General features: G+C 41.8%; 1 protein-coding gene across 1 annotated transcript in view; it reads right to left on the bottom strand.

Moving 5' to 3' along the window:
* KAT14 (lysine acetyltransferase 14) overlaps positions 1–27,500 on the bottom strand; it is a 45,355-nt gene that overhangs the window by 8,740 nt on the left and 9,115 nt on the right. The window contains exons 4-6 of the mRNA XM_017895519.1: positions 19,804–19,985; positions 16,855–17,271; positions 16,149–16,717 (exon numbers count right to left, since the gene is read on the bottom strand). Of these exons, the coding sequence (XP_017751008.1) occupies positions 16,149–16,717; positions 16,855–17,271; positions 19,804–19,985 (1,168 nt within the window). The remainder of the gene's footprint in view (positions 1–16,148; positions 16,718–16,854; positions 17,272–19,803; positions 19,986–27,500) is intronic.

The raw sequence follows: 27,500 nt of genomic DNA on the forward strand, positions 1-27,500 counted from the left end.
AAAAAAAAAAAAAAAAAAAAAAAAAAAAAAGTGATTTGGGTGCTGCTAAAAGCATCCATTTTAAAAGGGAAACAGGACATGAAAGTTCAGAAAATGTGCAGCCTGACAATACAGTAGAAAAGAAAAACCCATTTTTTGAGGAGAAATTCAAGCTTGCTGCAGAAATTTGCATAAGTAACAAGGAGCTGAATGTTAATCCCCAAGACAATCTCCAGGGCATGCCATAGGTATTCATGGCAGCCCCTCCCATCATAGACCTGGAAGCCTAGAAGGCAGCCTGGGGACTTGCTGCCCTGCACCCCAGCCGCTCCAGTCATTGCTAAAAGGGGCCAAGGAACAGCTCGGCCCATGGTTTCAGAGGGTGCAAGCCTCAAACCTTGGCAGCTGCCACTTCGTGTTGAGCCTGAGGGTGCACAGAAGTCAAGAATTGAGGTTTGGGAACCTCCACCTAGATTTCAGAAGATGGATGGAAACACCTGGATGCTCAGGCAAAAGTTTGCGGCTGGGGTGGGGCCCTTATAAAAAATCTCTGCTAGGGCAGTGCAGAGCCCCCCACAGAGTCCCTACTGGGGCACTGCCAGTGGAGCTGTGAGAAGACGGCCACTGTCCTCCGGACCCAAGAATGGCAGATCTACCGACAGCTTGCACTGTGCAATTGGAAAAGTTGCAGACACTTTTCCAATGCCAGCTCATGAAAGCAGCCAGGAGGAGGGCTATATCCTGCAAAGTCACAGGGGTGGAGCTGCCTAAGACTTTGGGAACCTACCTCTTGCATCAGTGTGACCTGGATGTAAGATTAGGAGTTAAAGGAGATCATTTTAGATCATTTAGAATTTGCCCTGCTGTAATTCAAGCTTGCATGGGCCCTGTAACCCCTTTGTTTTGGCCTATTTCTCCCATGTAGAACTGCTGTATTTACCCAATACCTGTACCCCTACTGTATCTAGGAAGTAACTAGCTTGCTTTTGATTTTACAGGCTCATAGGCGGAAGGGACTTGCCTTGTCTCAGATGAGACTTGGGACTGTGGACTTTTGGGTTAATGCTGAAATGAGTTAAAACTTTGGGGGACTGTTGGGAAGGCATGATTGGTTTTGAAATGTGAGGACATGAGATTTGGAGAGGCCAGGGGTGGAATAATATGGTTTGGCTCTGTGTCTCCACTCAAATCTCATCTTGAATTGTATTCCCATAATTCCCACACGGTGTGGGAAAGACCCAGTGGGAGATAATTGAATCATGGGGGCAGTTTCCACCATACTGTTCTCATGGTAGTGAATAAGTCTCACGAGATCCGATGGTTTTATCAGGGGTTTCCGCTTTTGCATCTTTCTCATTTTTCTTTTGCCACCACGATGTAAGAAGTGCCTTTTGCCTCCCACCATGATTCTGAGGCCTCCCTAGCCAGGTGGGACTCTAAGTCCAATTAAACTTCTTTTTCTTCCTAATCTCAGGTTATGTCTTTATCAGCAGTGTGAAAACAGACTAACATAATCTCTTTTCTAGTGAATATATTCGACAAAAATGGGAGTGATGTAGAATATCATCCCTAAAATAAATTTCAGTAGCACAGAGGTCCTATCAGGGGTTCAGTGAGGAAGAGGTCTCTGTTCCCTAGGAAGGTATTCTAACAGACTTAGTGGATTTTATGTATTTCCTTTCAAATCCCAAGAGCTGGACTGGAAATATGTTGTTCTTCAGTGACTGCCGCTCCAGGGCTCTCAGTCATGTACTAACAGAACATGTGCAATTAGGGCTTTATAGTGAAGAAATCAGATGGAAGATTAAAAGGCACATTTATAAAGTTGTTTGCGAAGCGTTGGATTAAGTTTAAAACCTGAGTTGTTTTGTAGAATCAGTTTGCTGTTAACCTAGAAAATAACTTTGTGAAAAGAAAAGAGCAAGATTCCTTCCATTATAATTTGCTTTCATACCTTCCCAAACTGGACACCAAAATTTTCAAAGGCCAACTTTGAATTCTTCCAAGGCGTAAAGTCAGTTTCAAGGTAAAACTGAAAAGTGTGGTATGTAATTTCTAAATACAGCCACTAACAATTCCTCCATCCCTACGGGTGTAAGTGGCTCCTCATACCAAAAGGCAGGATAAATTTCCCCTCCTCCTGAAGCTGGGTGGACCTTGTGAATGGCTCTGACCAATCAGAAAGTAGCAGAAATAACTTTCTGGGACTTTTGAGTCTAGGTCTTAAGACAACTGGTGGCTTGGTTCCACTTTCTTCCTCCTGGAGTCCAGCTTGACCAGTTAATGACTAGAGGCCACAGGGAGATGGACTCTGGAGGAAGAGAGGTTCTCCTGGTCATTCCAATCCCAAACTAGCTCCCAGGTTAATGCAGCACGAGTGACCCCAGCCTTCAGCCTACTAAGTAAAGACCCACCCAGTAGTACCCAGTCAATCCACAGGATCAGAAAAAAGATACAGGTATCAAAAGCCGCTAAGTTTTGGAGTGGTTTATAATGCAGCAACAGATAACTGAAACACCAGCCACTGAACTACTTACTGCACAGAATACTCTCATTATCTGGTTAATGTCTCAAGGTAAGTTCTGGGGAGCTCCATCCAAGTTAGACAGCCCCCTAACTTCTTCCCACTCTAGTGTAAACCACTCCCAATGCTGCTTGGATCCACCGCCTCCCATTGGTCTCTCTGCTCCCACTCTTACACCCATACTATCCACTCTCGACACAGAGGCCAGAGCCTTCTAAAAACACAAATTCACTTCTCTTGAGCAAAACTCCGACATGGCTTCCTACCACATGTTCAGAATGCAGTTCAAACTCCTTACTTATGACCTGCAGGATCCTGCAGGATCTGGCCCCTGTCACCCCAGTGGCCTCATTAGCCACCAACCTGTTCCCTCTGCCATCAATAGGTTCCAGCCACATACACCAATCTAACTCCTGCTTCAGGGCCTCCGCCTGGGCCTTCCACCCTGACCCTTCATCACCCTGGCTCCTCCTTGTGGACTTAGTTCAAGTGCTGCCTCCTCAGAGAGGCTGTCCTGAACCCCCATAGAGCAGTGCTCCTGCCCGCTACTCCTCCACTGTCCCCGCGTTCACTCTGCATGATGTAATTTTATTTGCCTGGCGAGCTACTTAATGTCAGCTCCCTGCTCAAGGATGTCCCCTGCCTAAGGACAGGGACCTACTCTGTCTTAGTTCACAGCAGAGCCCCTGCTAGAATAGCACTTGGCACTTTTTGTGTTTTGTTTTTTTTTTGAGATGAAGTCTCACTCTGTTGCCCAAGCTAGAATGTAGTGGCATCATCTCAGCTCACTGCAACCTCCACCTCCCGGATTCAAGCGATTCTCCTGCCTCAGTCTCCTGAACCGCTGGGACTACAGGCACATACCACTAAGCCTGGCTAATTTTTGTATTTTTAGTAGAGACGGGGTTTCATTATGTTGGCCAGGCTGGTCTTGAACTCCTGACATCATGATCTGCCGACCTCAGTCTCCCAAAGTGAGGGGATTACAGGCGTGAGCCACTACACCCCGCCTTTTTTTTTTTTTTTTTTTTTTTTTGAGACAGTCTCACTCAGTTGCTCAGGCTGGAGTGCAGTGGCATGATCATGGCTCACTACAGCCTTGACCTCCTAGGCTCAAGCGATCCTCCCACCTCAGCCTCCTGAGTAGCACACGTCACCACACCTGGCTAATTTTTGTGTTTTTTTGGTAGAGACAAGGTTTCCTCATGTTGCCCAGGCTGGTCTCAAACTCCTGAGCTCAAGTGACCTGCCTGCCTTGGCCTCCCAAAGTGCTGGGATTACAGGTTTGACCCATGTTACGGCTCTTGGCATATGTTACGTACTTGACTTACATTTGCTGAATGGCAAAGTGTGAGGAAAAAAAGCATCCCAATGTCAAATAAGTGTGAAAAAATGTTAAATGAATTTCTTTAAACTTCTAGTTCTCAACAAAATGGAGAGCTAGGTGGGCTGCTTGGTCCCCTTCCAAGCCCATCTGAGAGACGCTCCAGACATGAGAGGGAAGGCAAAACACAAGGCTGGGAGAAAGCCCGGGGAGGTGACGGGTGGCTGGGTACAAGTGAGGCAGCAGAGTAGAGAGGGCAGAAAAAGGCTGTGCCCCACAGATGGGTCAGGGGCTGCTTGGTTAAGCCATGTCCTCCCCCAAGCACTTCTCTGGGAGAGGTAGATCACTGCCAATCAACTTTGCCAGCTACGTATCAGCTGGAAGGTAACACCAGAGCGGCACTAGAGCCTTCCTGGGTGGAGGGTGGACACCACTCTGGGCAGCCCCTGAGCATCCCACAGTCCTAGGAAGCAACACCAGGGGGAGATCAAAAGCAGCACCTGGGCGAGAGGTCCCGGGAGGTTCCCTGAGAGAAGACGGTGGCTGATTGTGGGAGAAAGAGAGGATGAGAAGTGGTTTTGCCCAGAACCTCCCATTTTACTAAACTTGCTGACAGGGTCAAAAGCTAGGAACCAGGCTTTTGCTCTCTCCCCCAGGTGTAAACTGCCAGCAAAGGTGCTGAAAACACTAAGGGGGTATGAGCTCACAGAGGAAAAAAAAAATCAAGACCTGCAAATCAAAAGTGCAAGAAAATCACCAGGTGCTGTGGCTCATGCCTGTAATCCCAGCACTCTGGGAGGCTGAGGTGGGTGGATCACCTGAGGTCAGGAGTTCGAGACCAGCCTGACCAACATGATGAAACCCTGTCTCTAATAAAAATACAAAAATTAGCTGGGTGTGGTGGCGGGCGCCTGTAATTCCAGCTACTTGGGTGACTGAGGCAGAACTGCTTGAACCCAGGAGGCAGAGGTTGCAGTAAGTTGAGATCACATCACTGTACTCCAGCCTGGGCAACAACAGTAAAAATCCACCTCAAAAAAAAAAAAAAAAAAAAGGTGCAAGAAAACAAAAGGATAACAAACTAAACAAGCTATTACAGGAAAAGGCACACTTAATTTACCAAACAGACAAGAATTTTAAAGTATAACAGTCATCAAAGAAATGCAAATCACAACTGCAATGAGATACTACACTTCATACTCACTAGGATGGCTGTAATAAAAAAGACAACAACAATATGGCAAGGATGTATGGAGAAATCAGAATCTTCATACCCTGCTTGGTGGGAATGTAAAACGGCACAGCCACTTTGGAAGACAGTCTAGCAATTCTTCAAAAAGTTAAACATAGAGTCACATTTGACCCAGCAATTCCACTCCTAGATCTACACCCAGAGAAATAAAAACGTGTGTCCACACAAAAACTTGTATACATATGTTTAAAGCAGTATTTATGTTCATAGTCAAAAGGTAGAAACAACCCAAAAGTCCATCAACTGATGAATGGATAAACCAAATGTGGTCTATCCATACAATGGAATATTAAGCCATATTTAGGAATACTAATACATGTTACAATATGGATGAATCTTGAAAACATTATGCTAAGTGAAAGAAAGTGTTCACCAAAGGCCACATATTATATGACTCCATTTATGTGAAATGTCCAGAGTACGTAAATCTACAGAGGCAGAAGTCAATTCATGGGCAGCAGGAATAGGGAGTTTTGGGTAGTAACAGCTAAAGGGTTCAGGGCTTCTTTCTGGGTTAACAAAATGTTCTAAAATTGATTATGGTTCAACTCTGTGAATATATTAGGAACCTGTGAATTGTACACTTTAAATAGGTGAATTGTAAGGTATATGAACTGTATCTTAATAAAGCTGTTATGGAAGAAAAAGCATAAGAAATAGCCTCCAAGGTAATGGAGGAGCCTGGAAGCTGGAATGACTAGTTATGAAGCATCTCTTATTCATTACCAGATATTAAACACATGATCACTGAAATAAAGCACTCGACAAATGATGTCAGGGACTGGTTAAGGATTTCGTTAAAGAAGCAAAAGAAAAGACAAAAAAAAAAAAAAAGAAGAAGAAGTAATGGTGTTAACATCCATATTCAGAGTCCAGAAGAGGAAAAGATAAAGGAGGAACATACTTAAAGAAGCAATAATGGGGAATTTCCCAGATCACAGCAGCATATCCAAGGACTTCTGGTTTCCAGTCTGGCAGGTAAGAAGCTTAGAAGTCATTCCTCCAGTCTAACAGGTAAACCACTGAACAAACTGAAAAATCAAAAACTCTTGTAGATCCGTAAAAGACATGAGATAACAAGGCAAACCACTGCCCTCAAATTTGGAGAGTAAGAGAATCACAGCACACGGGAGCAGAGCCTCTGTGGGAACCAGCATCCAGGGGGAAAAGCCCTGAAGAACTGAAGAACTGCTGAAGGCTCAAGTCTAAGGATAAAACTCTACTCCACAAGGTTTACCTCCAGAAGTTGGACCAGGTTCTCACAGTGAATTTCAAAGAAAACTCCCCTCTTGATTCCAGCTGGAGGAGGGGAAAAGGAAACATCTTAAAATAAAACACAGCATTGTGTCCTTAGTAAACACCTGCCCTCAGAAGAAGTTATTTTTATCAGAGCCTAACCTATTGGGATTTAATCAGAGCCTAACTCACCTGGAGGAAGAGAAATACCTAACTTCTTACCCTCTAGCCATCCTGTCCCAGCTGACTGGGGAGGAAACTGAGAAGCACTTTTGGTTCCCAGCCCAGAGCACAGGCTCAAAAAAGACTGAGAACTACTCACAGAGCTATAGAGGGCTTTCCCTGCCCACACCTCCCACATTTCCAACAGCCTACTTATCACAGCTCCTCTTACCCAGAACATCATCTTCCGCTTTCAACAAAAAATTACAAGGTATACTAAAGGCAAAAAAGCACAGCTTGAAGAAACAGAACAAACATCAGAACCAGACTGAGATATGGCAAAGATGTTACAACTACTGGACTGGGAATTTAAAATATAGGCATACCTCAGAGACATTGCAGGATCCATGTCAGATCACTGCAATAAAGTGAATGTCATAATAAAGCAAGCTGTACAAATTTTTGGTGTCCCAGTGCATATAAAAATTATGTTTAAGGCCAGGTGTGGTGGCTCATGCCTGTAATCCCAGCACACTGGGAGGCTGAAGTGGGAGGACTGCATGAGTCCAGGAAGTCAACTGACAGCTACAGTGAGCCATGATTGTGCCACTACACTCCAGCCTGGGTGACAGTGAGACCCTGTCTCAAAAAAAAAAAAAAAAAAAGTTGGCCAGGCGTGGTAGCTCATGCCTGTAACCCAGCACTTTGGTAGGCCGAGGCAGGTGGATTACGAGGTCAGGAGTTCGAGACCAGCCTGGCCAATATGGTGATATACTGTCTCTACTAAAAATACAAAAATTAGCTGGGCTTGGTGGCACACACCTGTAGTCCCAGCTACTTGGGAGGCTGAGGCAGAAGAATCACTTGAACCCAGGAGGCGGAGGCTGCAGTCAGCCAAGATCATGCCACTACACTCCAGCCTGGGTGACAGAGTGAGACTCTATCTCAAAAAAAAAAAAAAAAAAGTGGACACTATATTGTTGTGTGCAAAAGCATTATGTCTAAAAAAAAATAGTATGACTTAATTTTAAATACTTCATTGCTAAAAAATGCCAACGATCATCTGAGCCTTCAGTGAGTCAATCATTTTACTGGTAAGAGGCTCTTGCCTCAATATTGATGGTTGCCAACTGATCAGTGTGGTGGTGGCTGCTGAAGGTTGGGATGGCTGGGGTAATTTCTTAAAATAAGACAATGAAGTATGCCACATTAACCTGCTCTTCCTTTTACAAAAGATGTGAACACCACCTTACACACTACAGGTGTACACCACCATGCCTGGCTAATTTTTGTATTTTTAGTAGAGACAGGGTTTCACCATGTTGGCTAGGCTGGTCTCAAACTCCTGACCTCAGGTGATGCGCCCGCCTCGGCCTCCCAAAGTGCTGGGATTACAGGCATGAGCCACTGCACCCAGCCATGTGATGCTGCTTGATAGCATTTCACCCACAACATAACTTCTTTCAAAATTTGAGTCAAACTGTGCCACTAACTTATCAACTAAGTTTATGCAATATTCTAAATCTTTTGTTGTGAAATTTCAACAATGTTCAGAGCATCTTTCCCAGGAGTAGACAGCATCTCAAAAAACCACTTTCTTTGCTCATTCATAAGAAGCAACCCTTATGCATTCAAGTTTTATCACGACATTTATCGGTCACATCTTTAGGCTCTACTTCTAATTCTAGTTCTCTTGCTCTTTCCACTACATCCACAGTGACTTCTTCCACTGAAGTCTTGAACCCCTCAAAAGTCATCCATGAGGCTTGGAATCAACTTCTTCCAAACTCCTGTGAATGCTGAAATTTTGACTCCTCCCATGAATCACAAATGTTTTAATGGCATCTAGAATGGTGAATCCTTTCCAGAAGGTTTCAGTGTCTTTGCCCAGATCCATCAGAGAAATCACTATCTATAATAGCTATGGCCTTACAAAACATCTTAAATGATAAGACTTTAAAGTCAAAATTACTCCTTGATCCACGGGTTACAGAATGGATGTTGTTTTAGCAAGCATGAAAATAATACTAATCTTAAACCTCTCCATCAGAACAAACCTCTCCATCAGAACAAACCTCTCCATCAGAACTCTTGGGTAACCAGGTAGATTGACAATGAACAGTAATTGTTTGAAAATAGTCTTTTTCTCTGAGTAGTAGCTTTCAATAGTGGGCTTAGAATATTCAGTAAACCATGCTGTAAACAGATATGCTGTCATCCAAGCTTTGTTGCTGTATTTATAGAGCACAGCCAGGGTAGATTCAGGGTAATTTATAAGGGCCCTAAGATTTTTGGAAGAGTAAATGATCATTGGCTCCAACTGAAAGTCACCAGTTGCATTAGCCCCTAACAAGACAGTTGGCTTGTCCTTTGAAGCTCTGAAGCTAGGCACTGACTTCTCTCTAACTATGAAAGTCCTAGGTGGCATCTTCTTCAAATAGAAGGCTGTTTCATCTACAGTGAACATCTTGCTTAGTGCAGCCACTTCCATCAATGATCTTAGCTAGGTCTTCTAGATAACGTGTTGCTGCTTCTACATTAGCAATTGCTGCTTTATCTTGCACTCTTTTGTGTTATAGAGTCGACTTCTTTCCTAAACCTCATGAACCAACCTCTGCTAGCTTCCAACTTTTCTTCTGTAGATTCCTCCCTTCTCTAAGCCTTTATGGAATTAAAGAGTTTACAGAATTAAACCTTACTCTGGATTAGGCTTTAGCTTAAGGGAATATTGTGGCTGGTTTGATCTTCTATCCAGACCACTCAAACTCTCTCCATATCAGCAATAAGGCTACTTCGATTTTTTATCAGTTGTGCACTCACTGGAGTAGCACCTTTAATGACCTTCAAGAACTTTTCCTTTGCATTCACACCTTGGCTAATTGTTTGGGACAAGAGGCCTAGTTTTCGGCCTATCTCTGCTTTTGAAATGCTTTCCTCACTAAACTTAATCATTTCTAGTTTTTTATTTAAAGTGAGAGAAGTATAACTCTTCCTTTTACTTGAACACTTAGAGGCCATTGTAGGGTTAACTGACCTAATTCCAATATTTTTGTCTCAGGGAATAGGGAGCCCCAAGGAGAGGGGGAAACATGGGGAACAGCTGGTTAGTGGAACAGTCAGAAAACACACATTTACCAATTAAGTTCATTATCTCATATGGGTGTGGTTCATGGTGCCCCAAAACAATTACAATAAGTAACATCAAAGATCACTGATCACAGATCACCATAAAAGATACAATAATAATGAAAAAAGTTGGAAATAATGCAAAAACTACCAAAACGTGAGACACAGAGACACAAAGTAAGCACACACTACTAGAAAAATGGTGCCAACACACTTGCTCGACATAAGATTGTCACAAACCTCCCATTTGTACAAAATGCAGTATCTGTGAAGTACAATACAGCAATGTGAATAAAACAAGGTATGCCTATAATATATTTAATATGTTAAGGGCTTAATGGACACAGTATACAACCTGCAAGAACAGATGGGCAATTAAAACAAAGAGATGAAAACTCTGAAAATGAATCAAAAAGAAATGCTAGAGATAAAAAACACTAACCAAAATGAAGGTTGCCTTTGATGATGGGCTCATTTGTAGACTGACATAGGTGAGTAAAGAATCTCTAAACTTGAGGATTTGTCAGTAAAAACTTCCAAAACTGAAAAGCAAAGACAAACAAGATTAAAAAAAGAACAAAACAGACTATCCTAGAACTGTGGAAAACTACGAAAGGTGTAATAAACACACAATGGGAACACTAGAAGACAGAAAGGAATAGAAGAAATATTTGAAGCAATAATGACTGAGAATACCCCCAATTTAATGTCAGACACCAAACCACACATTCAGGAAGCTCAGCGAACACCAAGCAGGATAAATGCCAAGAAGCATGTAAAATACCTCTGACCAAAAGAACAGAGTTGTCAAGTAAGACAAATGAAAACAAACACAATTTCTGCGTTTTGGATGTGCTGGAAAATAAAAAAATAGAAAAAAGAAAATAAAGCTTTAAAAAGAGAAAATAAAAGACCCTTAACATGCACTAATTAAAGATCAAAAACAAAGAGAAAATTTTGAAAGTTTTAGGTGATGGGAGAATAAAACAAGGAGGCCACTTAATTGATAAGAAACAAAAAAAAATTTTTTTTTGAGAGAGAGTCTCGCCCTATCACCCAGGCTGGAGTGCAGTGGCATGATCTCGGCTCGCTGCAACCTTCGCCTGCCTGGTTCAAATGATTCTCAAGCCTCAGCCTCCCAAGCAGCTGGGATTATACGCATGCACCACCAGGCCTGGCTAATTTTTTTATTTTTAGTAGAGACAGGGTTTCACCATGTTCTCCAGGCTGGTTTCAAATTCCTGGCCTCAAGTGATCTGCCTGCCTCGGCCTCCCAAAGTGCTGGGATTACAGGCATGAGCCACTGCGCCCAGTCAAAAATGTCTATTTCTTATCAGTACCAGGGTTCTCAGGAGTGACACTGTATGTAAGATGATAATGAAGTCATAATTTCAAAATATCAATGGAAAAAACAAAGTAACAATTTTATATGACTGCTATCATTTAAATGAAAAAGTGAAATGAAGATATTCTTAGTCATATAAGTTTTCAAAATTAACCTCAAAAGCCCATATTTTAAAGAACTGTTACAGAAAGCAGTCCAGCAAGAAATTAATCTAGAAAGAAACAATGGGATGAGTGAATAATTTAGTAAAGATTTATGTCATTTAAATAAGCAACACAAAAGAAAAAAGAGATGAATGCATGAAAATGTACTTTTTTGTTTGGGGGGACAACCACATGATATTTAAAAAAAAGAATAAGGAAAAATACATGTATCTTAAGTTAGGACCTGTAAAAAGAATAAAAATAGAATGTATAACTTTCTTTATGGTACAGAATCAACATCACATAGACTATTTTCTCTGATCATAATACAACATTAGAAATCAAATCAATTACCAAAACATAGCTTAAAATTCTCATGTATCTGAAAACTAAAAAACAGAACTAACTAACCTTTGGGTTAAAGAGGAAATAATGAGAAAAATTACAAAATGCCAAGTACTGATTGGAAATAAAATCACATCATTTCAAAAGTCATCACAGCTAAAGCAGTACTTATTGAGAAATTTAGAGCTATGAATATATTCAAAGAATAAATATAAAACAAGAGTATGGATTGAATAAATGCATTTATAGCCACCCCCTGTGTAAATACATTAAAATTTATACTAAAATTCCAAGACCAGGTTAAAACACAAGCATATAAACCTTTTCTACTTCCCGAAATCCCACTGAAACTACAGAAGCTGACTTAATTAGAACAGTAACTGGTAAGCAGATGGACAAATAGTAACTGATTTAAACCAAAATCCCGAAGTGGCTTTGGGTAAGTTAAATGAGAACTAACCCAATCTATACTGCAGAACCTGCTAAAATCTAGGCGGCGGCAGCAGATTCCTCTGGAACTGGGACCAAATGCGACAACAGAATAAATAAGGAGCAGGCAAACGCCATGTGGAAAGCAGTATAATCCCCAGATCCCTTTACTCCCTCTTTACCGGGTGGCCGCCCTCCCCCAGAAGCCAGGAGGTCTGATCTCTAGAGAAGGCCTAACAGGGGCTCCAGATGGAGGGCGGAGGGGTGAGTACCTGACAAGCTGAATGCTAAGGTCCCTCTTCCCCCACTTGGCAACCAGCATCCTGAGCCCAGAAGATTCTTCCCCGGGACTCTGACTAGATTCAAAGGAAAGACCTAAAGGAAGTGCAGTGGTCCTCAACAGAGGTCTCACCTAGACAATGTGGCTGCGTATGGAATTCCAGGTTCAACCTCATTTAATCAGGGTATTTTCAGCATGTAGGTCCCAAATTTTACTCCCCATGCAGCTTTTCTCTGGAAGCCATTAAGAACAAGGGAATAAACCTATAACAAGGTAAAGATGGGCCACAGGAAACAGGAGATCAAATACAGAGGATGGCAAAAGAATCTCTAGTGAGAGGAGATCCCAGCACCCCTGCTGAGTTTCACAACAAAGAGTGAACAAGTGTGACCCATGGGCAGACATACTGCAGAATGTAGAAAGTTTCCTCTTCAAAGTTTTCCTTCTTGTTAAAGAATAAATCCTAAGTGTTAGAAATAATAGTTTCTTTTAAAGACTAGCTTTCTTCAAGCCTCCTTGCCTTGTGCTAATAACTCTTCGTTAAGACCTATCCTATGTAACCGCTGGACATGCTCACCGGCACGTTCCAGCCCACAGTCCATGTCCCTTCCTTATTTGGAAATGTTATTGCTTCCTTAAACCTTTTGTAAGCAAATTCTTTGTTCTTCCCTGCACTTACCTATTTAGGAAAGTTTTAGGCTATTAGCAAATCGGGTATCAGTTTAAGATTGTGAGGTCCTGCTCCAGCCAATGGATGCAAGACACAGCAGTAAGGACGACCCAAATGCGTTAAGGGATAAACATGTCTGCTTTTCCTTTGTTCAAGTGTGCTCTTGCTTTTGTTCTATCTGCGATTGAGCACCCTTTCTACAGAAAGTAAAGATGGCTTGCTGAGAGATCTTTTGTCCCTGTGCTGACTTTTCTTCGCAGCACCGATTATCTATTTCTAACAATTTTGGCATTTCTAATATATACTGAGGCTATCATACTTAAGTCCTTGCTGCCACTGACCATCTTTTAACCCTATGGCGTCATGGCCCAGAATCTTATCTACGCTCAGCTTGTCTTCACCACGTATGGGTGAGCCTCCTGTACACCACCCATGCCCCCCCCAAGGATCAGCTGATGATGCTCACTCCACAAATAACTGCTTTGACCATCTGCAAACTGGAAGAAAGCTGTCAGCTCAGGCAGGAAATACGGAGGATCCCACTTCCTCTGCCCAGATTCCTGCCGTATCTCTGGTATACATCACAGCCCTGGCTGATGCATACACTATGGTGAGCCTCATGTTTCCCAGGACTCCCTAGTGACCTTGGCCAGTGACATCCCCAGAAGGGGTTCATGGAAGCTGAAGCCAGAACATCTCTGTAAGTATTAGTTCCCTGGGGCTATAGGAACAAAGCACCACAAACTGGGTGGCTTAAAACAGGAATTTATTGTCTCACAGTTCCAGAGGCCAAATGTCAGAAGTCACAGTGTGGGCAGGGCTATGCTCTCTTGGGTATGCACTAGGGGAGAATTTGTTCCGTGCCTTTCTCTTAGCTCCTGGTGCTGCCAGCAATCTTTGGTGGTCTTGGCTAATTATATCTGCAAAGGGCCTATTTCCAGATAAGGTTGCATTCATAGGTACCAGGGCTGGGACTTCAACATATCCTTTAGGAGGACACAATTCAGTCCACAACAATGACTCAGAATGACTATTTAGCTTATCTTCTCCAGGAAACTTCATCTAATAGTGGCAATTTCCTTACACAGCTAGATTTGTGCTTGCTACTCAGTATTTTTTTAAACTAAAAGTATATCTTTTAGAGACATACACATTTAAAAAGCAAATGAATAATTAACACTGTAAGTCAAAGTGGCTTCCTCTCAGGGGAAGAGAAAGTACACAGGAGACTTCTAAGGTGTTTACAACACTCTTGATCCAGAAGATGAATACATGGGCATTTATTTTATTAATATCTAAACTATCCCATATTTCTATGCCACCTTCTATCTGTATGACACATCTTAAACAATTTAAAAAATTAAGTATAGGCACTAAACAGGCCCACAAGAACAAAGACCAGGTGAATATTGGCCAGGCACAGTGGCTCATGCCTGTAATCCCAGCACTTTGGGAGGCTGAGGCGATCACCTGAGCCCAGGAGTTCGAGACCAGTCTGGGCAAGATGGTAAGACCCTGTCTCTACTAAAATAAAATAAAATAAAATTAGCTGAGTGTGGTAGTGTGTGCCTATACCAACTACTTGGGAAGCTGAGGTGGAAGAATTGCTTGAGCCTGGAGTTCAGGGCTGCAATGAGCTGTGGTTGTGCCACTACATTACAATCTGGGTGACAGAGGGAGACCATGTCTCAAAAAAAAAAAAAAAGAACAAGTGAATAGATGACTAACAAAAGCATATGAACAAGCAGCAAATGACTTAACAACCAAAGAAAGTCAATACCTAAGCCAGTGGTGAAGCTAAGCAGGGTGATTTAGAAAACACAGCCTCAAGGAAGTGCAGTCATCCAAGGCACCAGGCTTAGAGCCGGGGGTAGGACTATGATTAAGAGGCTCTTTAGGAGGTTAAAGCCTCCAATTATACCCCTATAGTAATTATACTGCCCACATCTAGGAAATGATCTTTCCCTCCACAGGCAGAAGACTGGAGAGGCTCAAGAGGGAGATCCTGGACACAGGAAGCCAAGGGTGGGAGTACTGTACTGAATACAGGGAGAGTCAGTTTGATGGGCTCCTGGGCCCTCCCCACTTGGCCAGTTAATACTGTGCTTCCCAGGAAAGATGAGAATTAGGAGAAAAAAGAAAAGAGGATCAATCTGGAGTAGGAATCTTAGTAGACTGCAGCCCACAAGCTAAATCCAGCCCACTGCCCATTTTAGTAAAGTTTTACTGGAACATAGCCACACTCATTCACTATGGCTCTCCAATCACAACAGCAGAGTTGAGGAGTTGCGAATGAGATTCTGTGGCCGGCAAAGCCTAAAGTAATTACTATCTGGCAGAAATACTTATTTCTTTACAGACAAAGTTTGCCAACTTTTTATCTACAGGGTCCAATATCCAAATAATGGGGAGTTCTAAAATGAGAGAACAGAAAAAATAGAAAATAGGAAATCAAGACTTTTCCATACTCAGGAAAGAAAGTTTCGAATTGAAAGGGCCCACACACCACATGTCCAGCAAAAGGAAAGACATAAGCCCTACATATGGCACATCACTGAATAATACCAGAACACCAGCAATGAAGAGCAGATCCCATTAGCTTCCAGAGAAGAAGAGAGAAAAACGTGCAAACTCCAAACAGGCAATTCACAAAGAAACAACCAGGAAATTTAGCCTCACCTGTAACCAAAGAAATATAAATAAAAAACAAGATTTCACTTTACAGCCAGCCAATTAGCAAAACGTAAAGGCTGGTTAGTGTTGAGTGCTAGTGAAGATATAGGGAAATAAGGCCTCTTGTTCCTCCCAGTGTGAGAGTATATGCAGGTAGTTCTAAGTGGAATTAATTGTTCCCAGAAGCATCCACAAAACTTGGGTTCCACTGACCATCCTTTGAGCAACACTGATACCACACTGATCCCTTGACTGCTATTTCTTCATGTTGTCCTACGCAGATGTCTACACACCTTCAGATCCTGTGCAGCACAGTGTCTGAGACACTGTCATGGTCTCAACAAATTTGTCAAAGCTATGACATAAGTGATGTATAGCTATCCTCAGAGAGAGAGAGACAGATGAAGCAAACTTACAGGTTATGTTTGAATGCCCAAAGGAAAAGAAAAACTCAAATATATTCAAGTGTACTTATAATGAACAATTCTGAAAAATAAAGCCCAGCGATTTTTGTATTTTTTTTCCCTTGCACTTTACTTTTCTCTTCCCAAATTACTCAGGATTTAAAAGGTCACAGCATAACCGTGTCCAATGCCTGGTGCTCCCTGCCCCACCTCCACTCCTGCCCCCACCAGCTTTACAGCAAGTGCTTGCATTCACCTGGTATCGGTCAAGGATTCTGAAGTCCTGACAGGTAGTTCTGTACGTGGCTTGTCCAGCTGGAAGTCTGGAAACTCCTCCTTCTTTGGCTCCATAAATCCCGTCAACCAACAGAAGAGCAGCATTAACAACTTGATCCAAGTCAAAAAGTGGTAATCCCCTATCTCTTTTTGCTTGTCTGACGATCAGTTTGCGCTTCAGTCTCCGAGCTTCCGGAGTCATGGCAACAGCACCAGGACAAGCTTCTAGCCTCTTGAGCAGGAGCTTTTCCTCGTAGATGCTCACGGGAGTATACTTGGGCTCTTTCGGCTTTGTGTCCTTCTCCAGCTGAGGCTTCCTCTTTTCTCTAGCCCTTGTTTGCAAAGACATGTTTGAATCTGTGTCTTCACTGTCAATATCCATCCTGTCGGGTTTTTCCTCCTCACTCTCTACCTCCTGCTTTATCTGTTCAGGGCCTCTGACCTTCTTTCTGCCCCCAACCACTGGCCCAGAAGCTACTGACCCAGTAGGGGGTGGGACGTACTCCATCCCTGGGTCTATGACTCCATCGCCTTCCATCTCATCATCATCTGTGCAGAGTACAAAACAGTGTCATCAAGGCACGGGAAGGAAGAAATGCAGAGCACACAACCCACAGGGTGAAAACTTGTACATTTATACCACGGGCCATACCCAAAATAAAAGACCAAAGCAACCAAAGTCTTACCATGAAACAAGGCTTGTGGGGGCATCACATCTGGAATCAGATCTGCTTCTGAAAGCAAGCTAGGCGTGGCAGAATGAGAGGCAGGTGTCCCGGGAGCAGAGAAATCCAGAGAAGGAGAAGGAGATGGGCTTGTCAGCGGGGTGCGGTCAGAGGAGCTCAAGGAGGAAAAGTCAATCACTTCACCTTTTTCCAGAATCACATCTGGCCTGCGGCCTCGGCTTATGAATTTTACAGGGGTAGAAGACGTGCTCCTGTCAAGAAAGCCAGCAGCCTCCTTCTGGGCTCTTCTAATGTCTTTTGCTTCCTGAGTTCGAGACCTTTTCTCTTTTAATTCCATGGCAGATTCCACAGGATTGCGACTTGCTCGTTTTCTAAGTCCCTCAACAGTAATGATGGGATCTAAAGTTGGTTTTGAGGCTGATAGGAAAGAATAAATACAGGCTGAGTATCCCTCATCTGAAATGCTTGGGCACAAGCATGTTTTGGATTTCAGATGTTTTCGGATTTTTGAATATTTGCATTATACTTACGGGCTGAGTATCCCAAACCCAGAAATCCAAAATCTGAAATGCTCCAAATGAGCATTTCCTTTTAACGTTATGTCGGTGCTCAAAAAGTTTCAGATTTTGGAGTGTTTTTGATTTTGGATTTTCAGATTTGGATTGCTCAACCCATATCTAAATTTTAAAATAACTACTCAACTTTAGTTTCCTTTGCTAATTTATCATTATGCATAGTATAATGTTCAATAAAGAGAAATGTTCAATGAATGCCCTAAACTAAAAAAGACTTAGATCTCTCTTGAGAAAAAAGAAGTTATACTGCAAATTTAAACAAATAAATACTGTCTTTCACCTACTGGAACTGGTAAACATTAAAAGTTTAGCCAGGCGTGGTGGTGCACACCTGTTAATCCCAGCACTTTGGGAGGCTGAGGTGGGCAGATCTTGAGCCCAGGAGGTGGTGGCTGCAGTGAGCCAAAAAAAAAAGTTTGATAAAGCTCAGTAAATGTATGGGGAAATGGGCATTTTCATGGGCATTTCAATGGGCACTTTTTTTTGGACAGGGTCTTGCTCTGTTGCCCAGGCTGGAATGTAGTGGTGTGATCTCGGCTCACTGCAACCTCTGCCTCCCGGGTTCAAGCAATTCTTCTGCCTCAGCCTCCTGAGAAGCTGGGATTACAGGCATGCACCACCACGCCCAGCTCATTTTTGTATTTCTGTACAGATGGGCTTTCCTCATGTTGGCCAGGCTGGTCTCGAACTCCTGACCTCAGATGATCCACCCACCTTGGCCTCCCAAAGTACTGGGATTACAGGCATGAGCCACCACGCCCGGCCTTATTACAGTTTCTTAGAGGATAATTTGGCAATCCTGATTAAAATTTTGAATGAATATGCCCTTTGATGTAGAAACTCTGTTTCCAGGAATTTATCACATTTTCACATGTACACAAATTTGTAGAATTGTAGCACTGTTTAAAGTAACAAAAGGTCAGGCATGATGGCTCATGCCTGTAATCCCAACACTTTTGGAGGCAGAGGCTGGAGGATCACTTGAACCCAACAGTTCAAGACCAGCCCAGGAAACATAGTGAGGCCCTATCTCTATTTTTTTTTTTAATGTTTTAATTAAAAAATAAATAAATAAAACAACAAAAAGGTAGAAACAACCAAGATGTTCATCAACAGGAGAATGGTTTAACAAATTATCACATAATTATATAATGAATGTAATGAAATAAAATAGGGTAAATCTACATGTACTGTCACGGAAAGATGTCCAAGACATACTGGTAAGTGTGGCAAAAATGGAAAACTCATATAGTATGTGTCCATTTTACTTTTTTTAAAAAGTAAGAAAATGCTTAAATCTGCAGAGATCATTTCTGAAAGTATTCACAAAAGACAACAGTGGTTACTCTGGGAAATGAAATTGCAGGCAATAGGCAGGAGGGGGAACTTACATACTTTACACCCTTAAGTACTATTTGATTTTCTTCCCAATTATATTAAAGCTCATCAGTCTGGTCTGGTGGCTCACCCTATAATCCCAGCACTTTGTGAGGCCAAGGCAGGTGGAAAGACTGAGGTCAGGAGTTCGAGACCAACCTGGCCAACATGGCAAAAGACATCTCTAATAAAAATTTTTAAAAAATTAGCTGGGCATGGTGGCATGTTCTTTGGGAGGCTAAGGCACGAAAATCATTTGAACCTAAGAGGGAGAGGTTACAGTGTGCCAAGATTGCACCACTGCACTCCAGCCTGGGTGACAGAGTGAGACTCTTATCTCAAATAAATAAACAAGCAAACAAATAAATATAAAATTTAAAAGCTCATTAAAACTTTTAGATCATAAAACCAGATCAATATGTGATAGTAAGAAGTTACTGTTAACATCTTTTTAAATGTGAAAATGGCATTATGGTCAGGCTGCAAAAAGGAAAGAATCCTGATCTCTAAGAGATAGTCTAAGATATTTAGGAATGAAATGTTGATTCCTGGGATTTGTTTCTATATAATCCAACAGTAAGAATGGGGAAGGTTGGGGGAAAGCATTGAGGATTTAGATAAAATGAGACTGTCAGGAGTTAATGTCAAAGTGAGGTGGAAGGTACATGGGAATTCATCATGTTATTTATTAAGGGAATTTTAAAACATTTTTTCACCTTTGTGAGAAGTTTAAAAACAAAAACCAGATGGAAAACATTGAACCTTTCAGATACCCTGGGAAATTTATAAAACTGATAGCTTGATTAGGAAGTGATAAAATGTTTTTCTGTGGCATTTATTTCTAGCACACACACAAGTGTCATCACAGAAGTATTAAGCAGAGTAGTTCCAGAGAGGCAAGCAAGCCATGCCCAGTAGAAGCAGGAGTGTCTCCTGGGCTCACACCCGCTTGGCTCTGGTCTGACTAGCATCTTCTGTACTGTTCTCACAACAGTACCTTTTATTTTCAAAGTAGAGGCAGACAACTTCTCTCCTTCAGGTTTCATCGTTGGGGGCTTGTTATGAACAAGTTTCCACCATCCCGGCTCTCCAAATTCCTGAGCACCTGAACGGAAGTACATGGGACTTCCCACGCTGAGGCAACCTGCCACGGTGCTCCACCAGGTGGAAGTCTTTTTCCTAAAGAGTCCAAGAATTTGAAAATGATTGGCACTTCAATTTGCTCATTATACAGAAAAGACAGTCTGTGTATACTGTGACTCCTGGCCTGCAACATGCAATGGCACCTCCAGCTACTGAAGGAGCAGAGCACGAGAGGCAGGAGAGAGGCTCTGGGGTCTGCCTGCTTCACACCCTGGCACTACCAACTTCTAGCAGCCTCGGTTTGTTCATCTGTAAAATCAGGACAATAGAACTTATCTCACAGGGTTGCTAGGAGGATTAAACGAAAGAATTCAAACAAAGCACGTAAAATACTTCTCATCACAATCATCACAATTATGGAATTCTACGGGCTAATTTTAATTAAGTTGCTTTTTTATGTGAATTAAGCACAGCTCCCAAGAATAAACCACACAAAAAGTGTAACTCCAAGCCTGGGCATTTTGTGATAGAAGTTAATCACTGGCTCTGGTAAACAGCTGATTTTACCCGAGAAGTTGCATACATCTCTCAATCTGATCCTATCTGCCTTGAAGCACTAGAGTGGTAACAAAACTATGTGGCATGTTCCACAAGCACCTACTGCACGACGAAATAACCAAAACGTACAAAATGTCAACTACTGGGGTTCCCTGCTGAAAATTCTTTTAAGGCAACTGTTCTATTTCCACCTTGAAAACATAAATTGAATGCCAGAAATCCTAAAAGACAGTCTTTCACAAGAAGACCAGTCTAACAGTTTGAAGATAATGCTGGGAAGGCAAAGGAAAAGCATTCTGAGGAACAGAGATGTATTATTAATAGAAAACACAGAAAATAAATAAGCTAAGATACAGTAGGCATAAGCACTATCTGAGGCCAGGCATGGTAGCTCATGCCTGTAATCCCAGCATTTTGGGAGGCCAAGGCGGGTGGATCACCTGAGGTCAGGAGTTCGAGACCAGCTTGGCTGACATGGTGAAACCCCCGTCTCTACTAAAAATACAAAATTAGCCAGGTGTGATGGCACACGCCTGTAATCCCAGCTACTCGGGAGGGTGAGGCAGGAGAATCTTTGAACCTGAGAGACAGAGGTCGCAGTGAGCCAAGACTGCCACTGCACTCCAGCCTGGGCGACAAGAACGAAACTTGGTCTCAAAAAAACCACTGTCTGAGATGGAGAGAATGAAACCCCCAACCTTTTGGTCCCAAAGTACCTATCCTACATTCTTATCTTTTTCTCATCTTTCCAAACCCTAATACAAAATGTAACATAAACACATACAACAGAATATTATTCAGTCTTAAAAATAAAGGAAATCCTGTCATATGCTGCAATGTGGATAACCCTTGAGGACATTATGCTAAGTGAAATAAGCCAGTCCCAAAAAGACAAATACTGTATGGTTCTACATATATGAAGTATTTAGAGTAGTCAAATTCATAGAAACAGAAAGTAGAAAGGTGACTGCCTAGAGCTGTAGGGAGGGGAGAATGGGGAGTTATTTTAATAGGGATAGAGTTTCAGATCTGCAAGCTGAGAAGAGTTCTGGCCATCTGTGAATTTATATTCAAATATGTGAATATACTTAACACTACTGAACTGTACACTTAGAACTGGTTAAGACAGTAAATTTTCACTGTTTTCACTGCAATAAACAAACAAAAGTCTGGGCAACATAGTGAGACCTCATTTCTACAAAAAAAAATCAAAAATTAGCTGGGTGTGATGGCACATGCCTGTGGTCCCAGCTAGTTGGGAGGCTGAGGTGGGAGGATCACTTGTGCCTGGGGGGTCAAGGCTGCAGTGAGCCATGACTGTGCCACTGCACTCCAGCCTGGGTGACAGGATGAAACCCTACTCAAACAAAAACAATAAAAAGATTGACAAAGACTCAAAAGATTTTAAAAACCAATGTGTTATTTAGCATGTGGAAAATGGTGCATAGTTGTACATTGACAGTGGGACTATAAACAGGCATATACTTTCTGGAGGTTACTTTCATAATGTACAGCAAAATTGTGTGTATCCTCTGACCTCACAAATCTACTTCTAATCACAAAAACGCAAAGGATATATATACAAGAAAATTCCCCACAAGGCTAACTTAAACACACAAAAACTGGAAATAACATAAATGTTTATAAAGTTATTGTCCAGTGTTACAGATTTAATTGTGTCCTCCCAAAAGATGTTGAAGTCCCAGTACTTGTGAATGTGACCTTACGTGCAAACAGTGATCAGGAGGGTCATTAAGTTGAACACTAATCTAATATGACTGGTGACCTTACACAAAGGGGAAACTTGGACAGAGAGACAGATGTGTAGAGAGGGAAGACGCATGAAGACACAGGGAGAATGTCATCTACAATCCAAGGAAGGCCTGTAGCACAGAAGCTAGGGAGAGGCATAGAACATTCTCTCCCTCACAGCCTTCAAAAGCAACCAACCCTATCAACACCTGGATTTCAGATTTCCAGCCTCTAGAACTGGAATACATTTCTGTTGTTTAAGTCATCCAGTTTGTGTTACAGCATCATTAGCAAATTAATAGAGCCAGCTAAATCACAGCACAGACACATAACAAAATATTTGTATGAAACGGAATAAATTTTTTGCCAGGACATATATAAACACAGTATTTATGAATGGCCTAAATAGTTTTCCCCCAAAATTATTATTGTGGTAAAATATACATAACATTTACTATCTTAATTTTTAAGAGTAGAGTTCAGTGGTATTAAGTACATTTATATGGCACAATCACCACCACCATCCACCTTCAGAACGCTTTTCATAGGGCAAAACTGAAACTCTATATCCGTTAAACAACTCCCAATTCCACCCTCCCCACCAAGTGCTGACAACCACCATTCTACTTTCTGTATCTGCGATTTTCACTACCCTAAGTATCTCAGATAAGTGGAATTACACAGTATGTTTTCTTGTGATTGGTTTGTTTCACATAGTATAATGTCCTCAGGGTTCATCTACATTGCAGCATGTGCCAGAATGTCCTTCCTTTTTAAGACTGAATGATATCTACTATGTCTATATGCCACATTTTACTTATCCATTCATCTACTGATGGACACTTGGGTTGGTTCCACATCTCAGTTATTGTGAATAATGCTGCTAAAAACATGGAGACACAAGTATCTCTGAGACCCTGCTTTCAATCCTTTTGAGTATATACCCAGAAGTGAAATTGCCTGATTATATGATCATTATATTTTTAACTATTTGAGGAAACACCAGACCATTTTCCACAATGATTGTACAATTTTACATTCCCACCAACACTGCAAAGGAGTTCATATTTCTCCACATTCTCGCCCACAGTTGTTATTTTCTGTTTTTTTTTTTTTTATAATTGTCATCCTAAGAGGCATGAGGTGGTATCATGTTAGTAGATTTGATTTGTATTTCCCTAATGATTAGTGATGTTGAGCAGCTTTTGATGTGCTCATTGGCCATTTTTATATCTTTGAAGGAATGTCTATTAAATTCCTTTACCCATTTTTGCAATGGGGGGAGTTATAACAACAATGGCTGCCATCTCTTTGCCCCTCTATGATTAGAAGCAGCAATCAGTGATCAGAGCACAAATACCCAATATTTGGAAAACAGGCTTATTTTTGCCCACCCTGGATGCTACAAGCTGTGTGTAAGCCACTCCAGGAACACACACACAGCTTTCTCCCTAGTGGTTGGAGAAGGCGGATGAGTAGCTGCTACTGCATTAAGAACTAAAATTGACCGGTATTAACCACAATCTACTGTCTATGCCTTCCCTTGGAAACTGCCAGCCTTTATTAGACTCCAGAGTTCCAAAATAGTTCCATCAGTCTGATTCTGCCAGCGCAACTGCTGTCTAGGCAGGAAGGTAGATGCTTCATATCTGCCACCTTCCCAGAATCCTCCTCATAAAGTTGATTGAAGTATAGATACTACGAATGCGTTCTATCATATTTCATCAATTCTAAGATCCATTAACTTTAAGATACACCATTTTATGTACAAATAGGAGCTAACTACCAATTAAATTATGACATATCAGTAACCTTAAGATGTATCTAGCTGTCAGAGATGTCAAAATTTGCAAAATTATGTATCTTAAAATCAGTAAAATATGGTAATAGAAGAAAATATTCAAGCTATTCTTCACTAATCAAAACTATACCTTCTGAAAGAATTCAAGGCTAGGACTAAAAGCAGATTAAATGAACTAATATTAGGCAATTATTTAGTAATAATTAAGTTTTCATATACTAACTTGTTTCTACAATGGTACAGAAAATTATTTAGGTTAGTACTAAAAAAAAAAAAAAAACACCTTTCTACATTTAAACTTTAATAACATATTAAAGATATAAAAGAGAAACCTGTAAACATCCGAAAGAAAATTTAGAACTTCATTACACTGTATACTATTCTTCTCGATCTTGTGACAAATAGGAAATGGTTACAAGTTTTAAGAATTTAAAGTATGTCTTGGCCAGGTGCAGTAGTTCATGCCTGTAATCTCAGCACTTTGGGTGGCAGGCGGGTGGATTACCTGAGGTCAGGAGTTCAAGACCAGCCTGACCAATATGGTGAAACCCTGTCCCTACTAAAAATACAAAAATTAGTCGGCCATGGCCGGGTGTGCCTGTTGTCCCAGCTACTCCGCAGGCTGAGACGGGAGAATTGCTTGAAACTGGGAGGTGGAGGTTGCAGTGAGCTGAGATCGCGCCACTGCACTCCAGCCTGGACGACAGAACAGGACTCCATCTCAAAAAAATAAGTAAGTAAATACATAAATAAATAAAGTATGTCCTATGGATAACAGAATGAAAATCTTTAGTAGCTATGAAAAAAAGTGTACCTTAAACATAAATGCTCTTTATAAACAGCTTCTCTGGGGTATGGTTATCTTGTTAACATACACAGAGATATCTGAGCAAGTGGTAACTACCCAGGGGTAGTGGCTTCAGGGGATTTTCCAATCACTGATGTTTCAAGTGGAGTTCCCAAAGTGAAGAGTAGCACTACAGCATGAAACCAGGTGGCAAGAATCATAGAGTGATTTCTAATTCTCTTTTGCTTCTTCTGGTTAGATCAAGAGAAGTTTACTGCTTTAAATTCTCATTAACACTTGTAGCCTCCCTTTTTGACTGGAAAAGAAAGCCATGGCTTGCCATTATATGCCATGGGATCCAGCTACAATTTAACAGCAGTTTTATTTTTTATTGTTACATTCTATTTACGACAATTTATATAGGTTTCCCACTTACCATGATGATGTTAAGTTTCTTTTAAAATTAATGTATTTTTTTAAGTGACTTGATTTAAATAGGAAGATCAAATTAATAAATCCGGTGATATACCAATATGGCCAACACACTAGATAACAGTTACGCTACACAGAAATTGGAGAGTAATTAATGCCTTTCATTGGCATGTTACAAAGAAATAAGGCTCAGCTGATTCCTCTCAAAACATGCTCTAGAAATGAACAAATGAAGCAACTAAACAACTTCTGTTAAACTCCAGCAATATCCTTAAAAACAGGCAATCTAAATCCAATTTCTTCCAGGAGATAACTCACTAAATAGAACAGCACTCGAAGATCATGAAAACCTTCCAAGATCCAATTTTATCAGTTTTTTCCCTTTCTTATCCCTTATAAATGGGGTGCATTAAGTTCCATAAATAGTGCTATATCATTAAACTAAAACAACAGATTTCCTTTCCTTATGAGAAAGAACCAGTTATAGTGTCGATTCTTTTCTTAGCACCACTAAATAGCTCAAGAACCAAAATAACCCCTTTTGTAAAAATGTAGGGAGTCTATTCCATTTTCTCACAGCAGCCTGCAGAAGGTCACCCTCCTTCTGACTGCCCTCCCGCATCTCAGTAACACAAGCAAAGCTGTGATTCCTCAGCGTTGGAAGAAACAGAGGCTGCAGTGAGTCCCGAGTGAGGAAAAGCATGAACTCCCTGCCCTGACCTGAAGTGGTCAGAGACTTTGTCATGTCTAAACTAATCTCATTATGTAAGATTCATGAATCTCACACAGGACTTCAGACAACAACTAACAATCAGAATCTCAAACAAAAATTCACCAATGTGGTAGCAAACTCACAAGTACCCAAGAGCAATAAAAGTCTTGTCAGGTCCACGTGGACCTTTAGTGAAAACACACGGTCGCAAGGTCTGTGCATCAGCATCCCCGAGTCTAATGAACCAAAGCAGCCACTGAGGCGAGCACACAGCAGCAAACTCAAAGTGCAATGGTAAATACAGTGACTAATGAACAAGCCATATGCAGATGTGCCCAGACTTTGCTAGGCACTATGAAAAACAGTTAAACATATAAAAAAAGTGTCTACTGAGTTAACAAAACAAATACTAGTAACACAAAACTCTATTAACGACCAGGCGCGGTGGCTCACGCCTGTAGTCCCAACACTTCGGGAGGCTGAGAAGGTGGATCACAAGGTCAGGAGATCGAGAGCATCCTGGCTAACACGGTGAAATCCTGTCTCTACAAAAAATACAAAAAATTAGCCGGGCATGGTGGTGGGAGCCTGTAGTCCCAGCTATTCGGGAGGCTGAGGCAGTAGAATGGCGTGAACCTGGGAGGCAGAGCTTGCAGTGAGCCAAGATCACGCCACTGCACTCCAGCCAGGGCGACAGAAGGAGATTCCGTCTCAAAAAAAAAAATTAACTAAGGGCAACCTAAATACATACAGTCAGTAACTGCCTTATTTTTCCTCTCTTGTCTTCCTAGAAGGCACTGCTGTGTTTTGGGTTTTTTTTGTTTGCTTGTTTGAGACGGAGTCTCGCGCAGTCACCTAGGCGGGAGTAAAGTAGCACCATCTCAGCTCACTGCAACCTCCGCCTCCCAGGTTCAAGCGATTCTCCTGCCTCAGCCTCACGAGTAGCTGCAACTACAGGCATGCACCACCATGCCCAGCTAATTTTTGTATTTTAGTAGAGGTGAGGTTTCACCATGTTGGCCAGGCTGGTCTTGAACTCCTGACTAGAGGTGATCCATCTGCCTCGGCCTCCCAAAGTGCTGGGATTACAGGCGTGAGCCACCATGCCTGGCCAAGTTTTCTTTTTTGTTTTTTCAATCTTAAAAAAGTAAAAACATTCTCTGGAATTCAAAAATTCTTTGTAATTGCCACAAGTAAACACTCTAAATCTCTAACAAGGTCAGAAACGGTGGCTCACATCCATAATCCTAGCACTCTGGAAGGCTGAGGCAGGAGAGCTGTTTGAGCCCAGGAGTTCGAGACCAGCCTGAGACAACATGAGACCCCCCGTCTCTACAAAAAAATTAAAAAATAAGGCCAGGAGCAGTGGCTCATACCTGTAATCCCAGCACTTTGGGAGGCCGAGGCAGACGGATCACTTGTAGTCAGGAATTCAAGACCAGCCTGGCCAGCATGGTGAAACCCCATCTCTACTAAAAATACAAAAATTAACCAGGCATGGTGGCAGGTGTCTGTAATCCCAGCTACTCAGGAGGCTAAGGCAGGAGAATCGCTTGAACCCGGGAGGTG

Source organism: Rhinopithecus bieti, unplaced genomic scaffold (genome assembly GCF_001698545.2).
Source record: "Rhinopithecus bieti isolate Rb0 unplaced genomic scaffold, ASM169854v2 scaffold_25396, whole genome shotgun sequence".
NCBI classification, from domain to species: domain Eukaryota; kingdom Metazoa; phylum Chordata; class Mammalia; order Primates; family Cercopithecidae; genus Rhinopithecus; species Rhinopithecus bieti.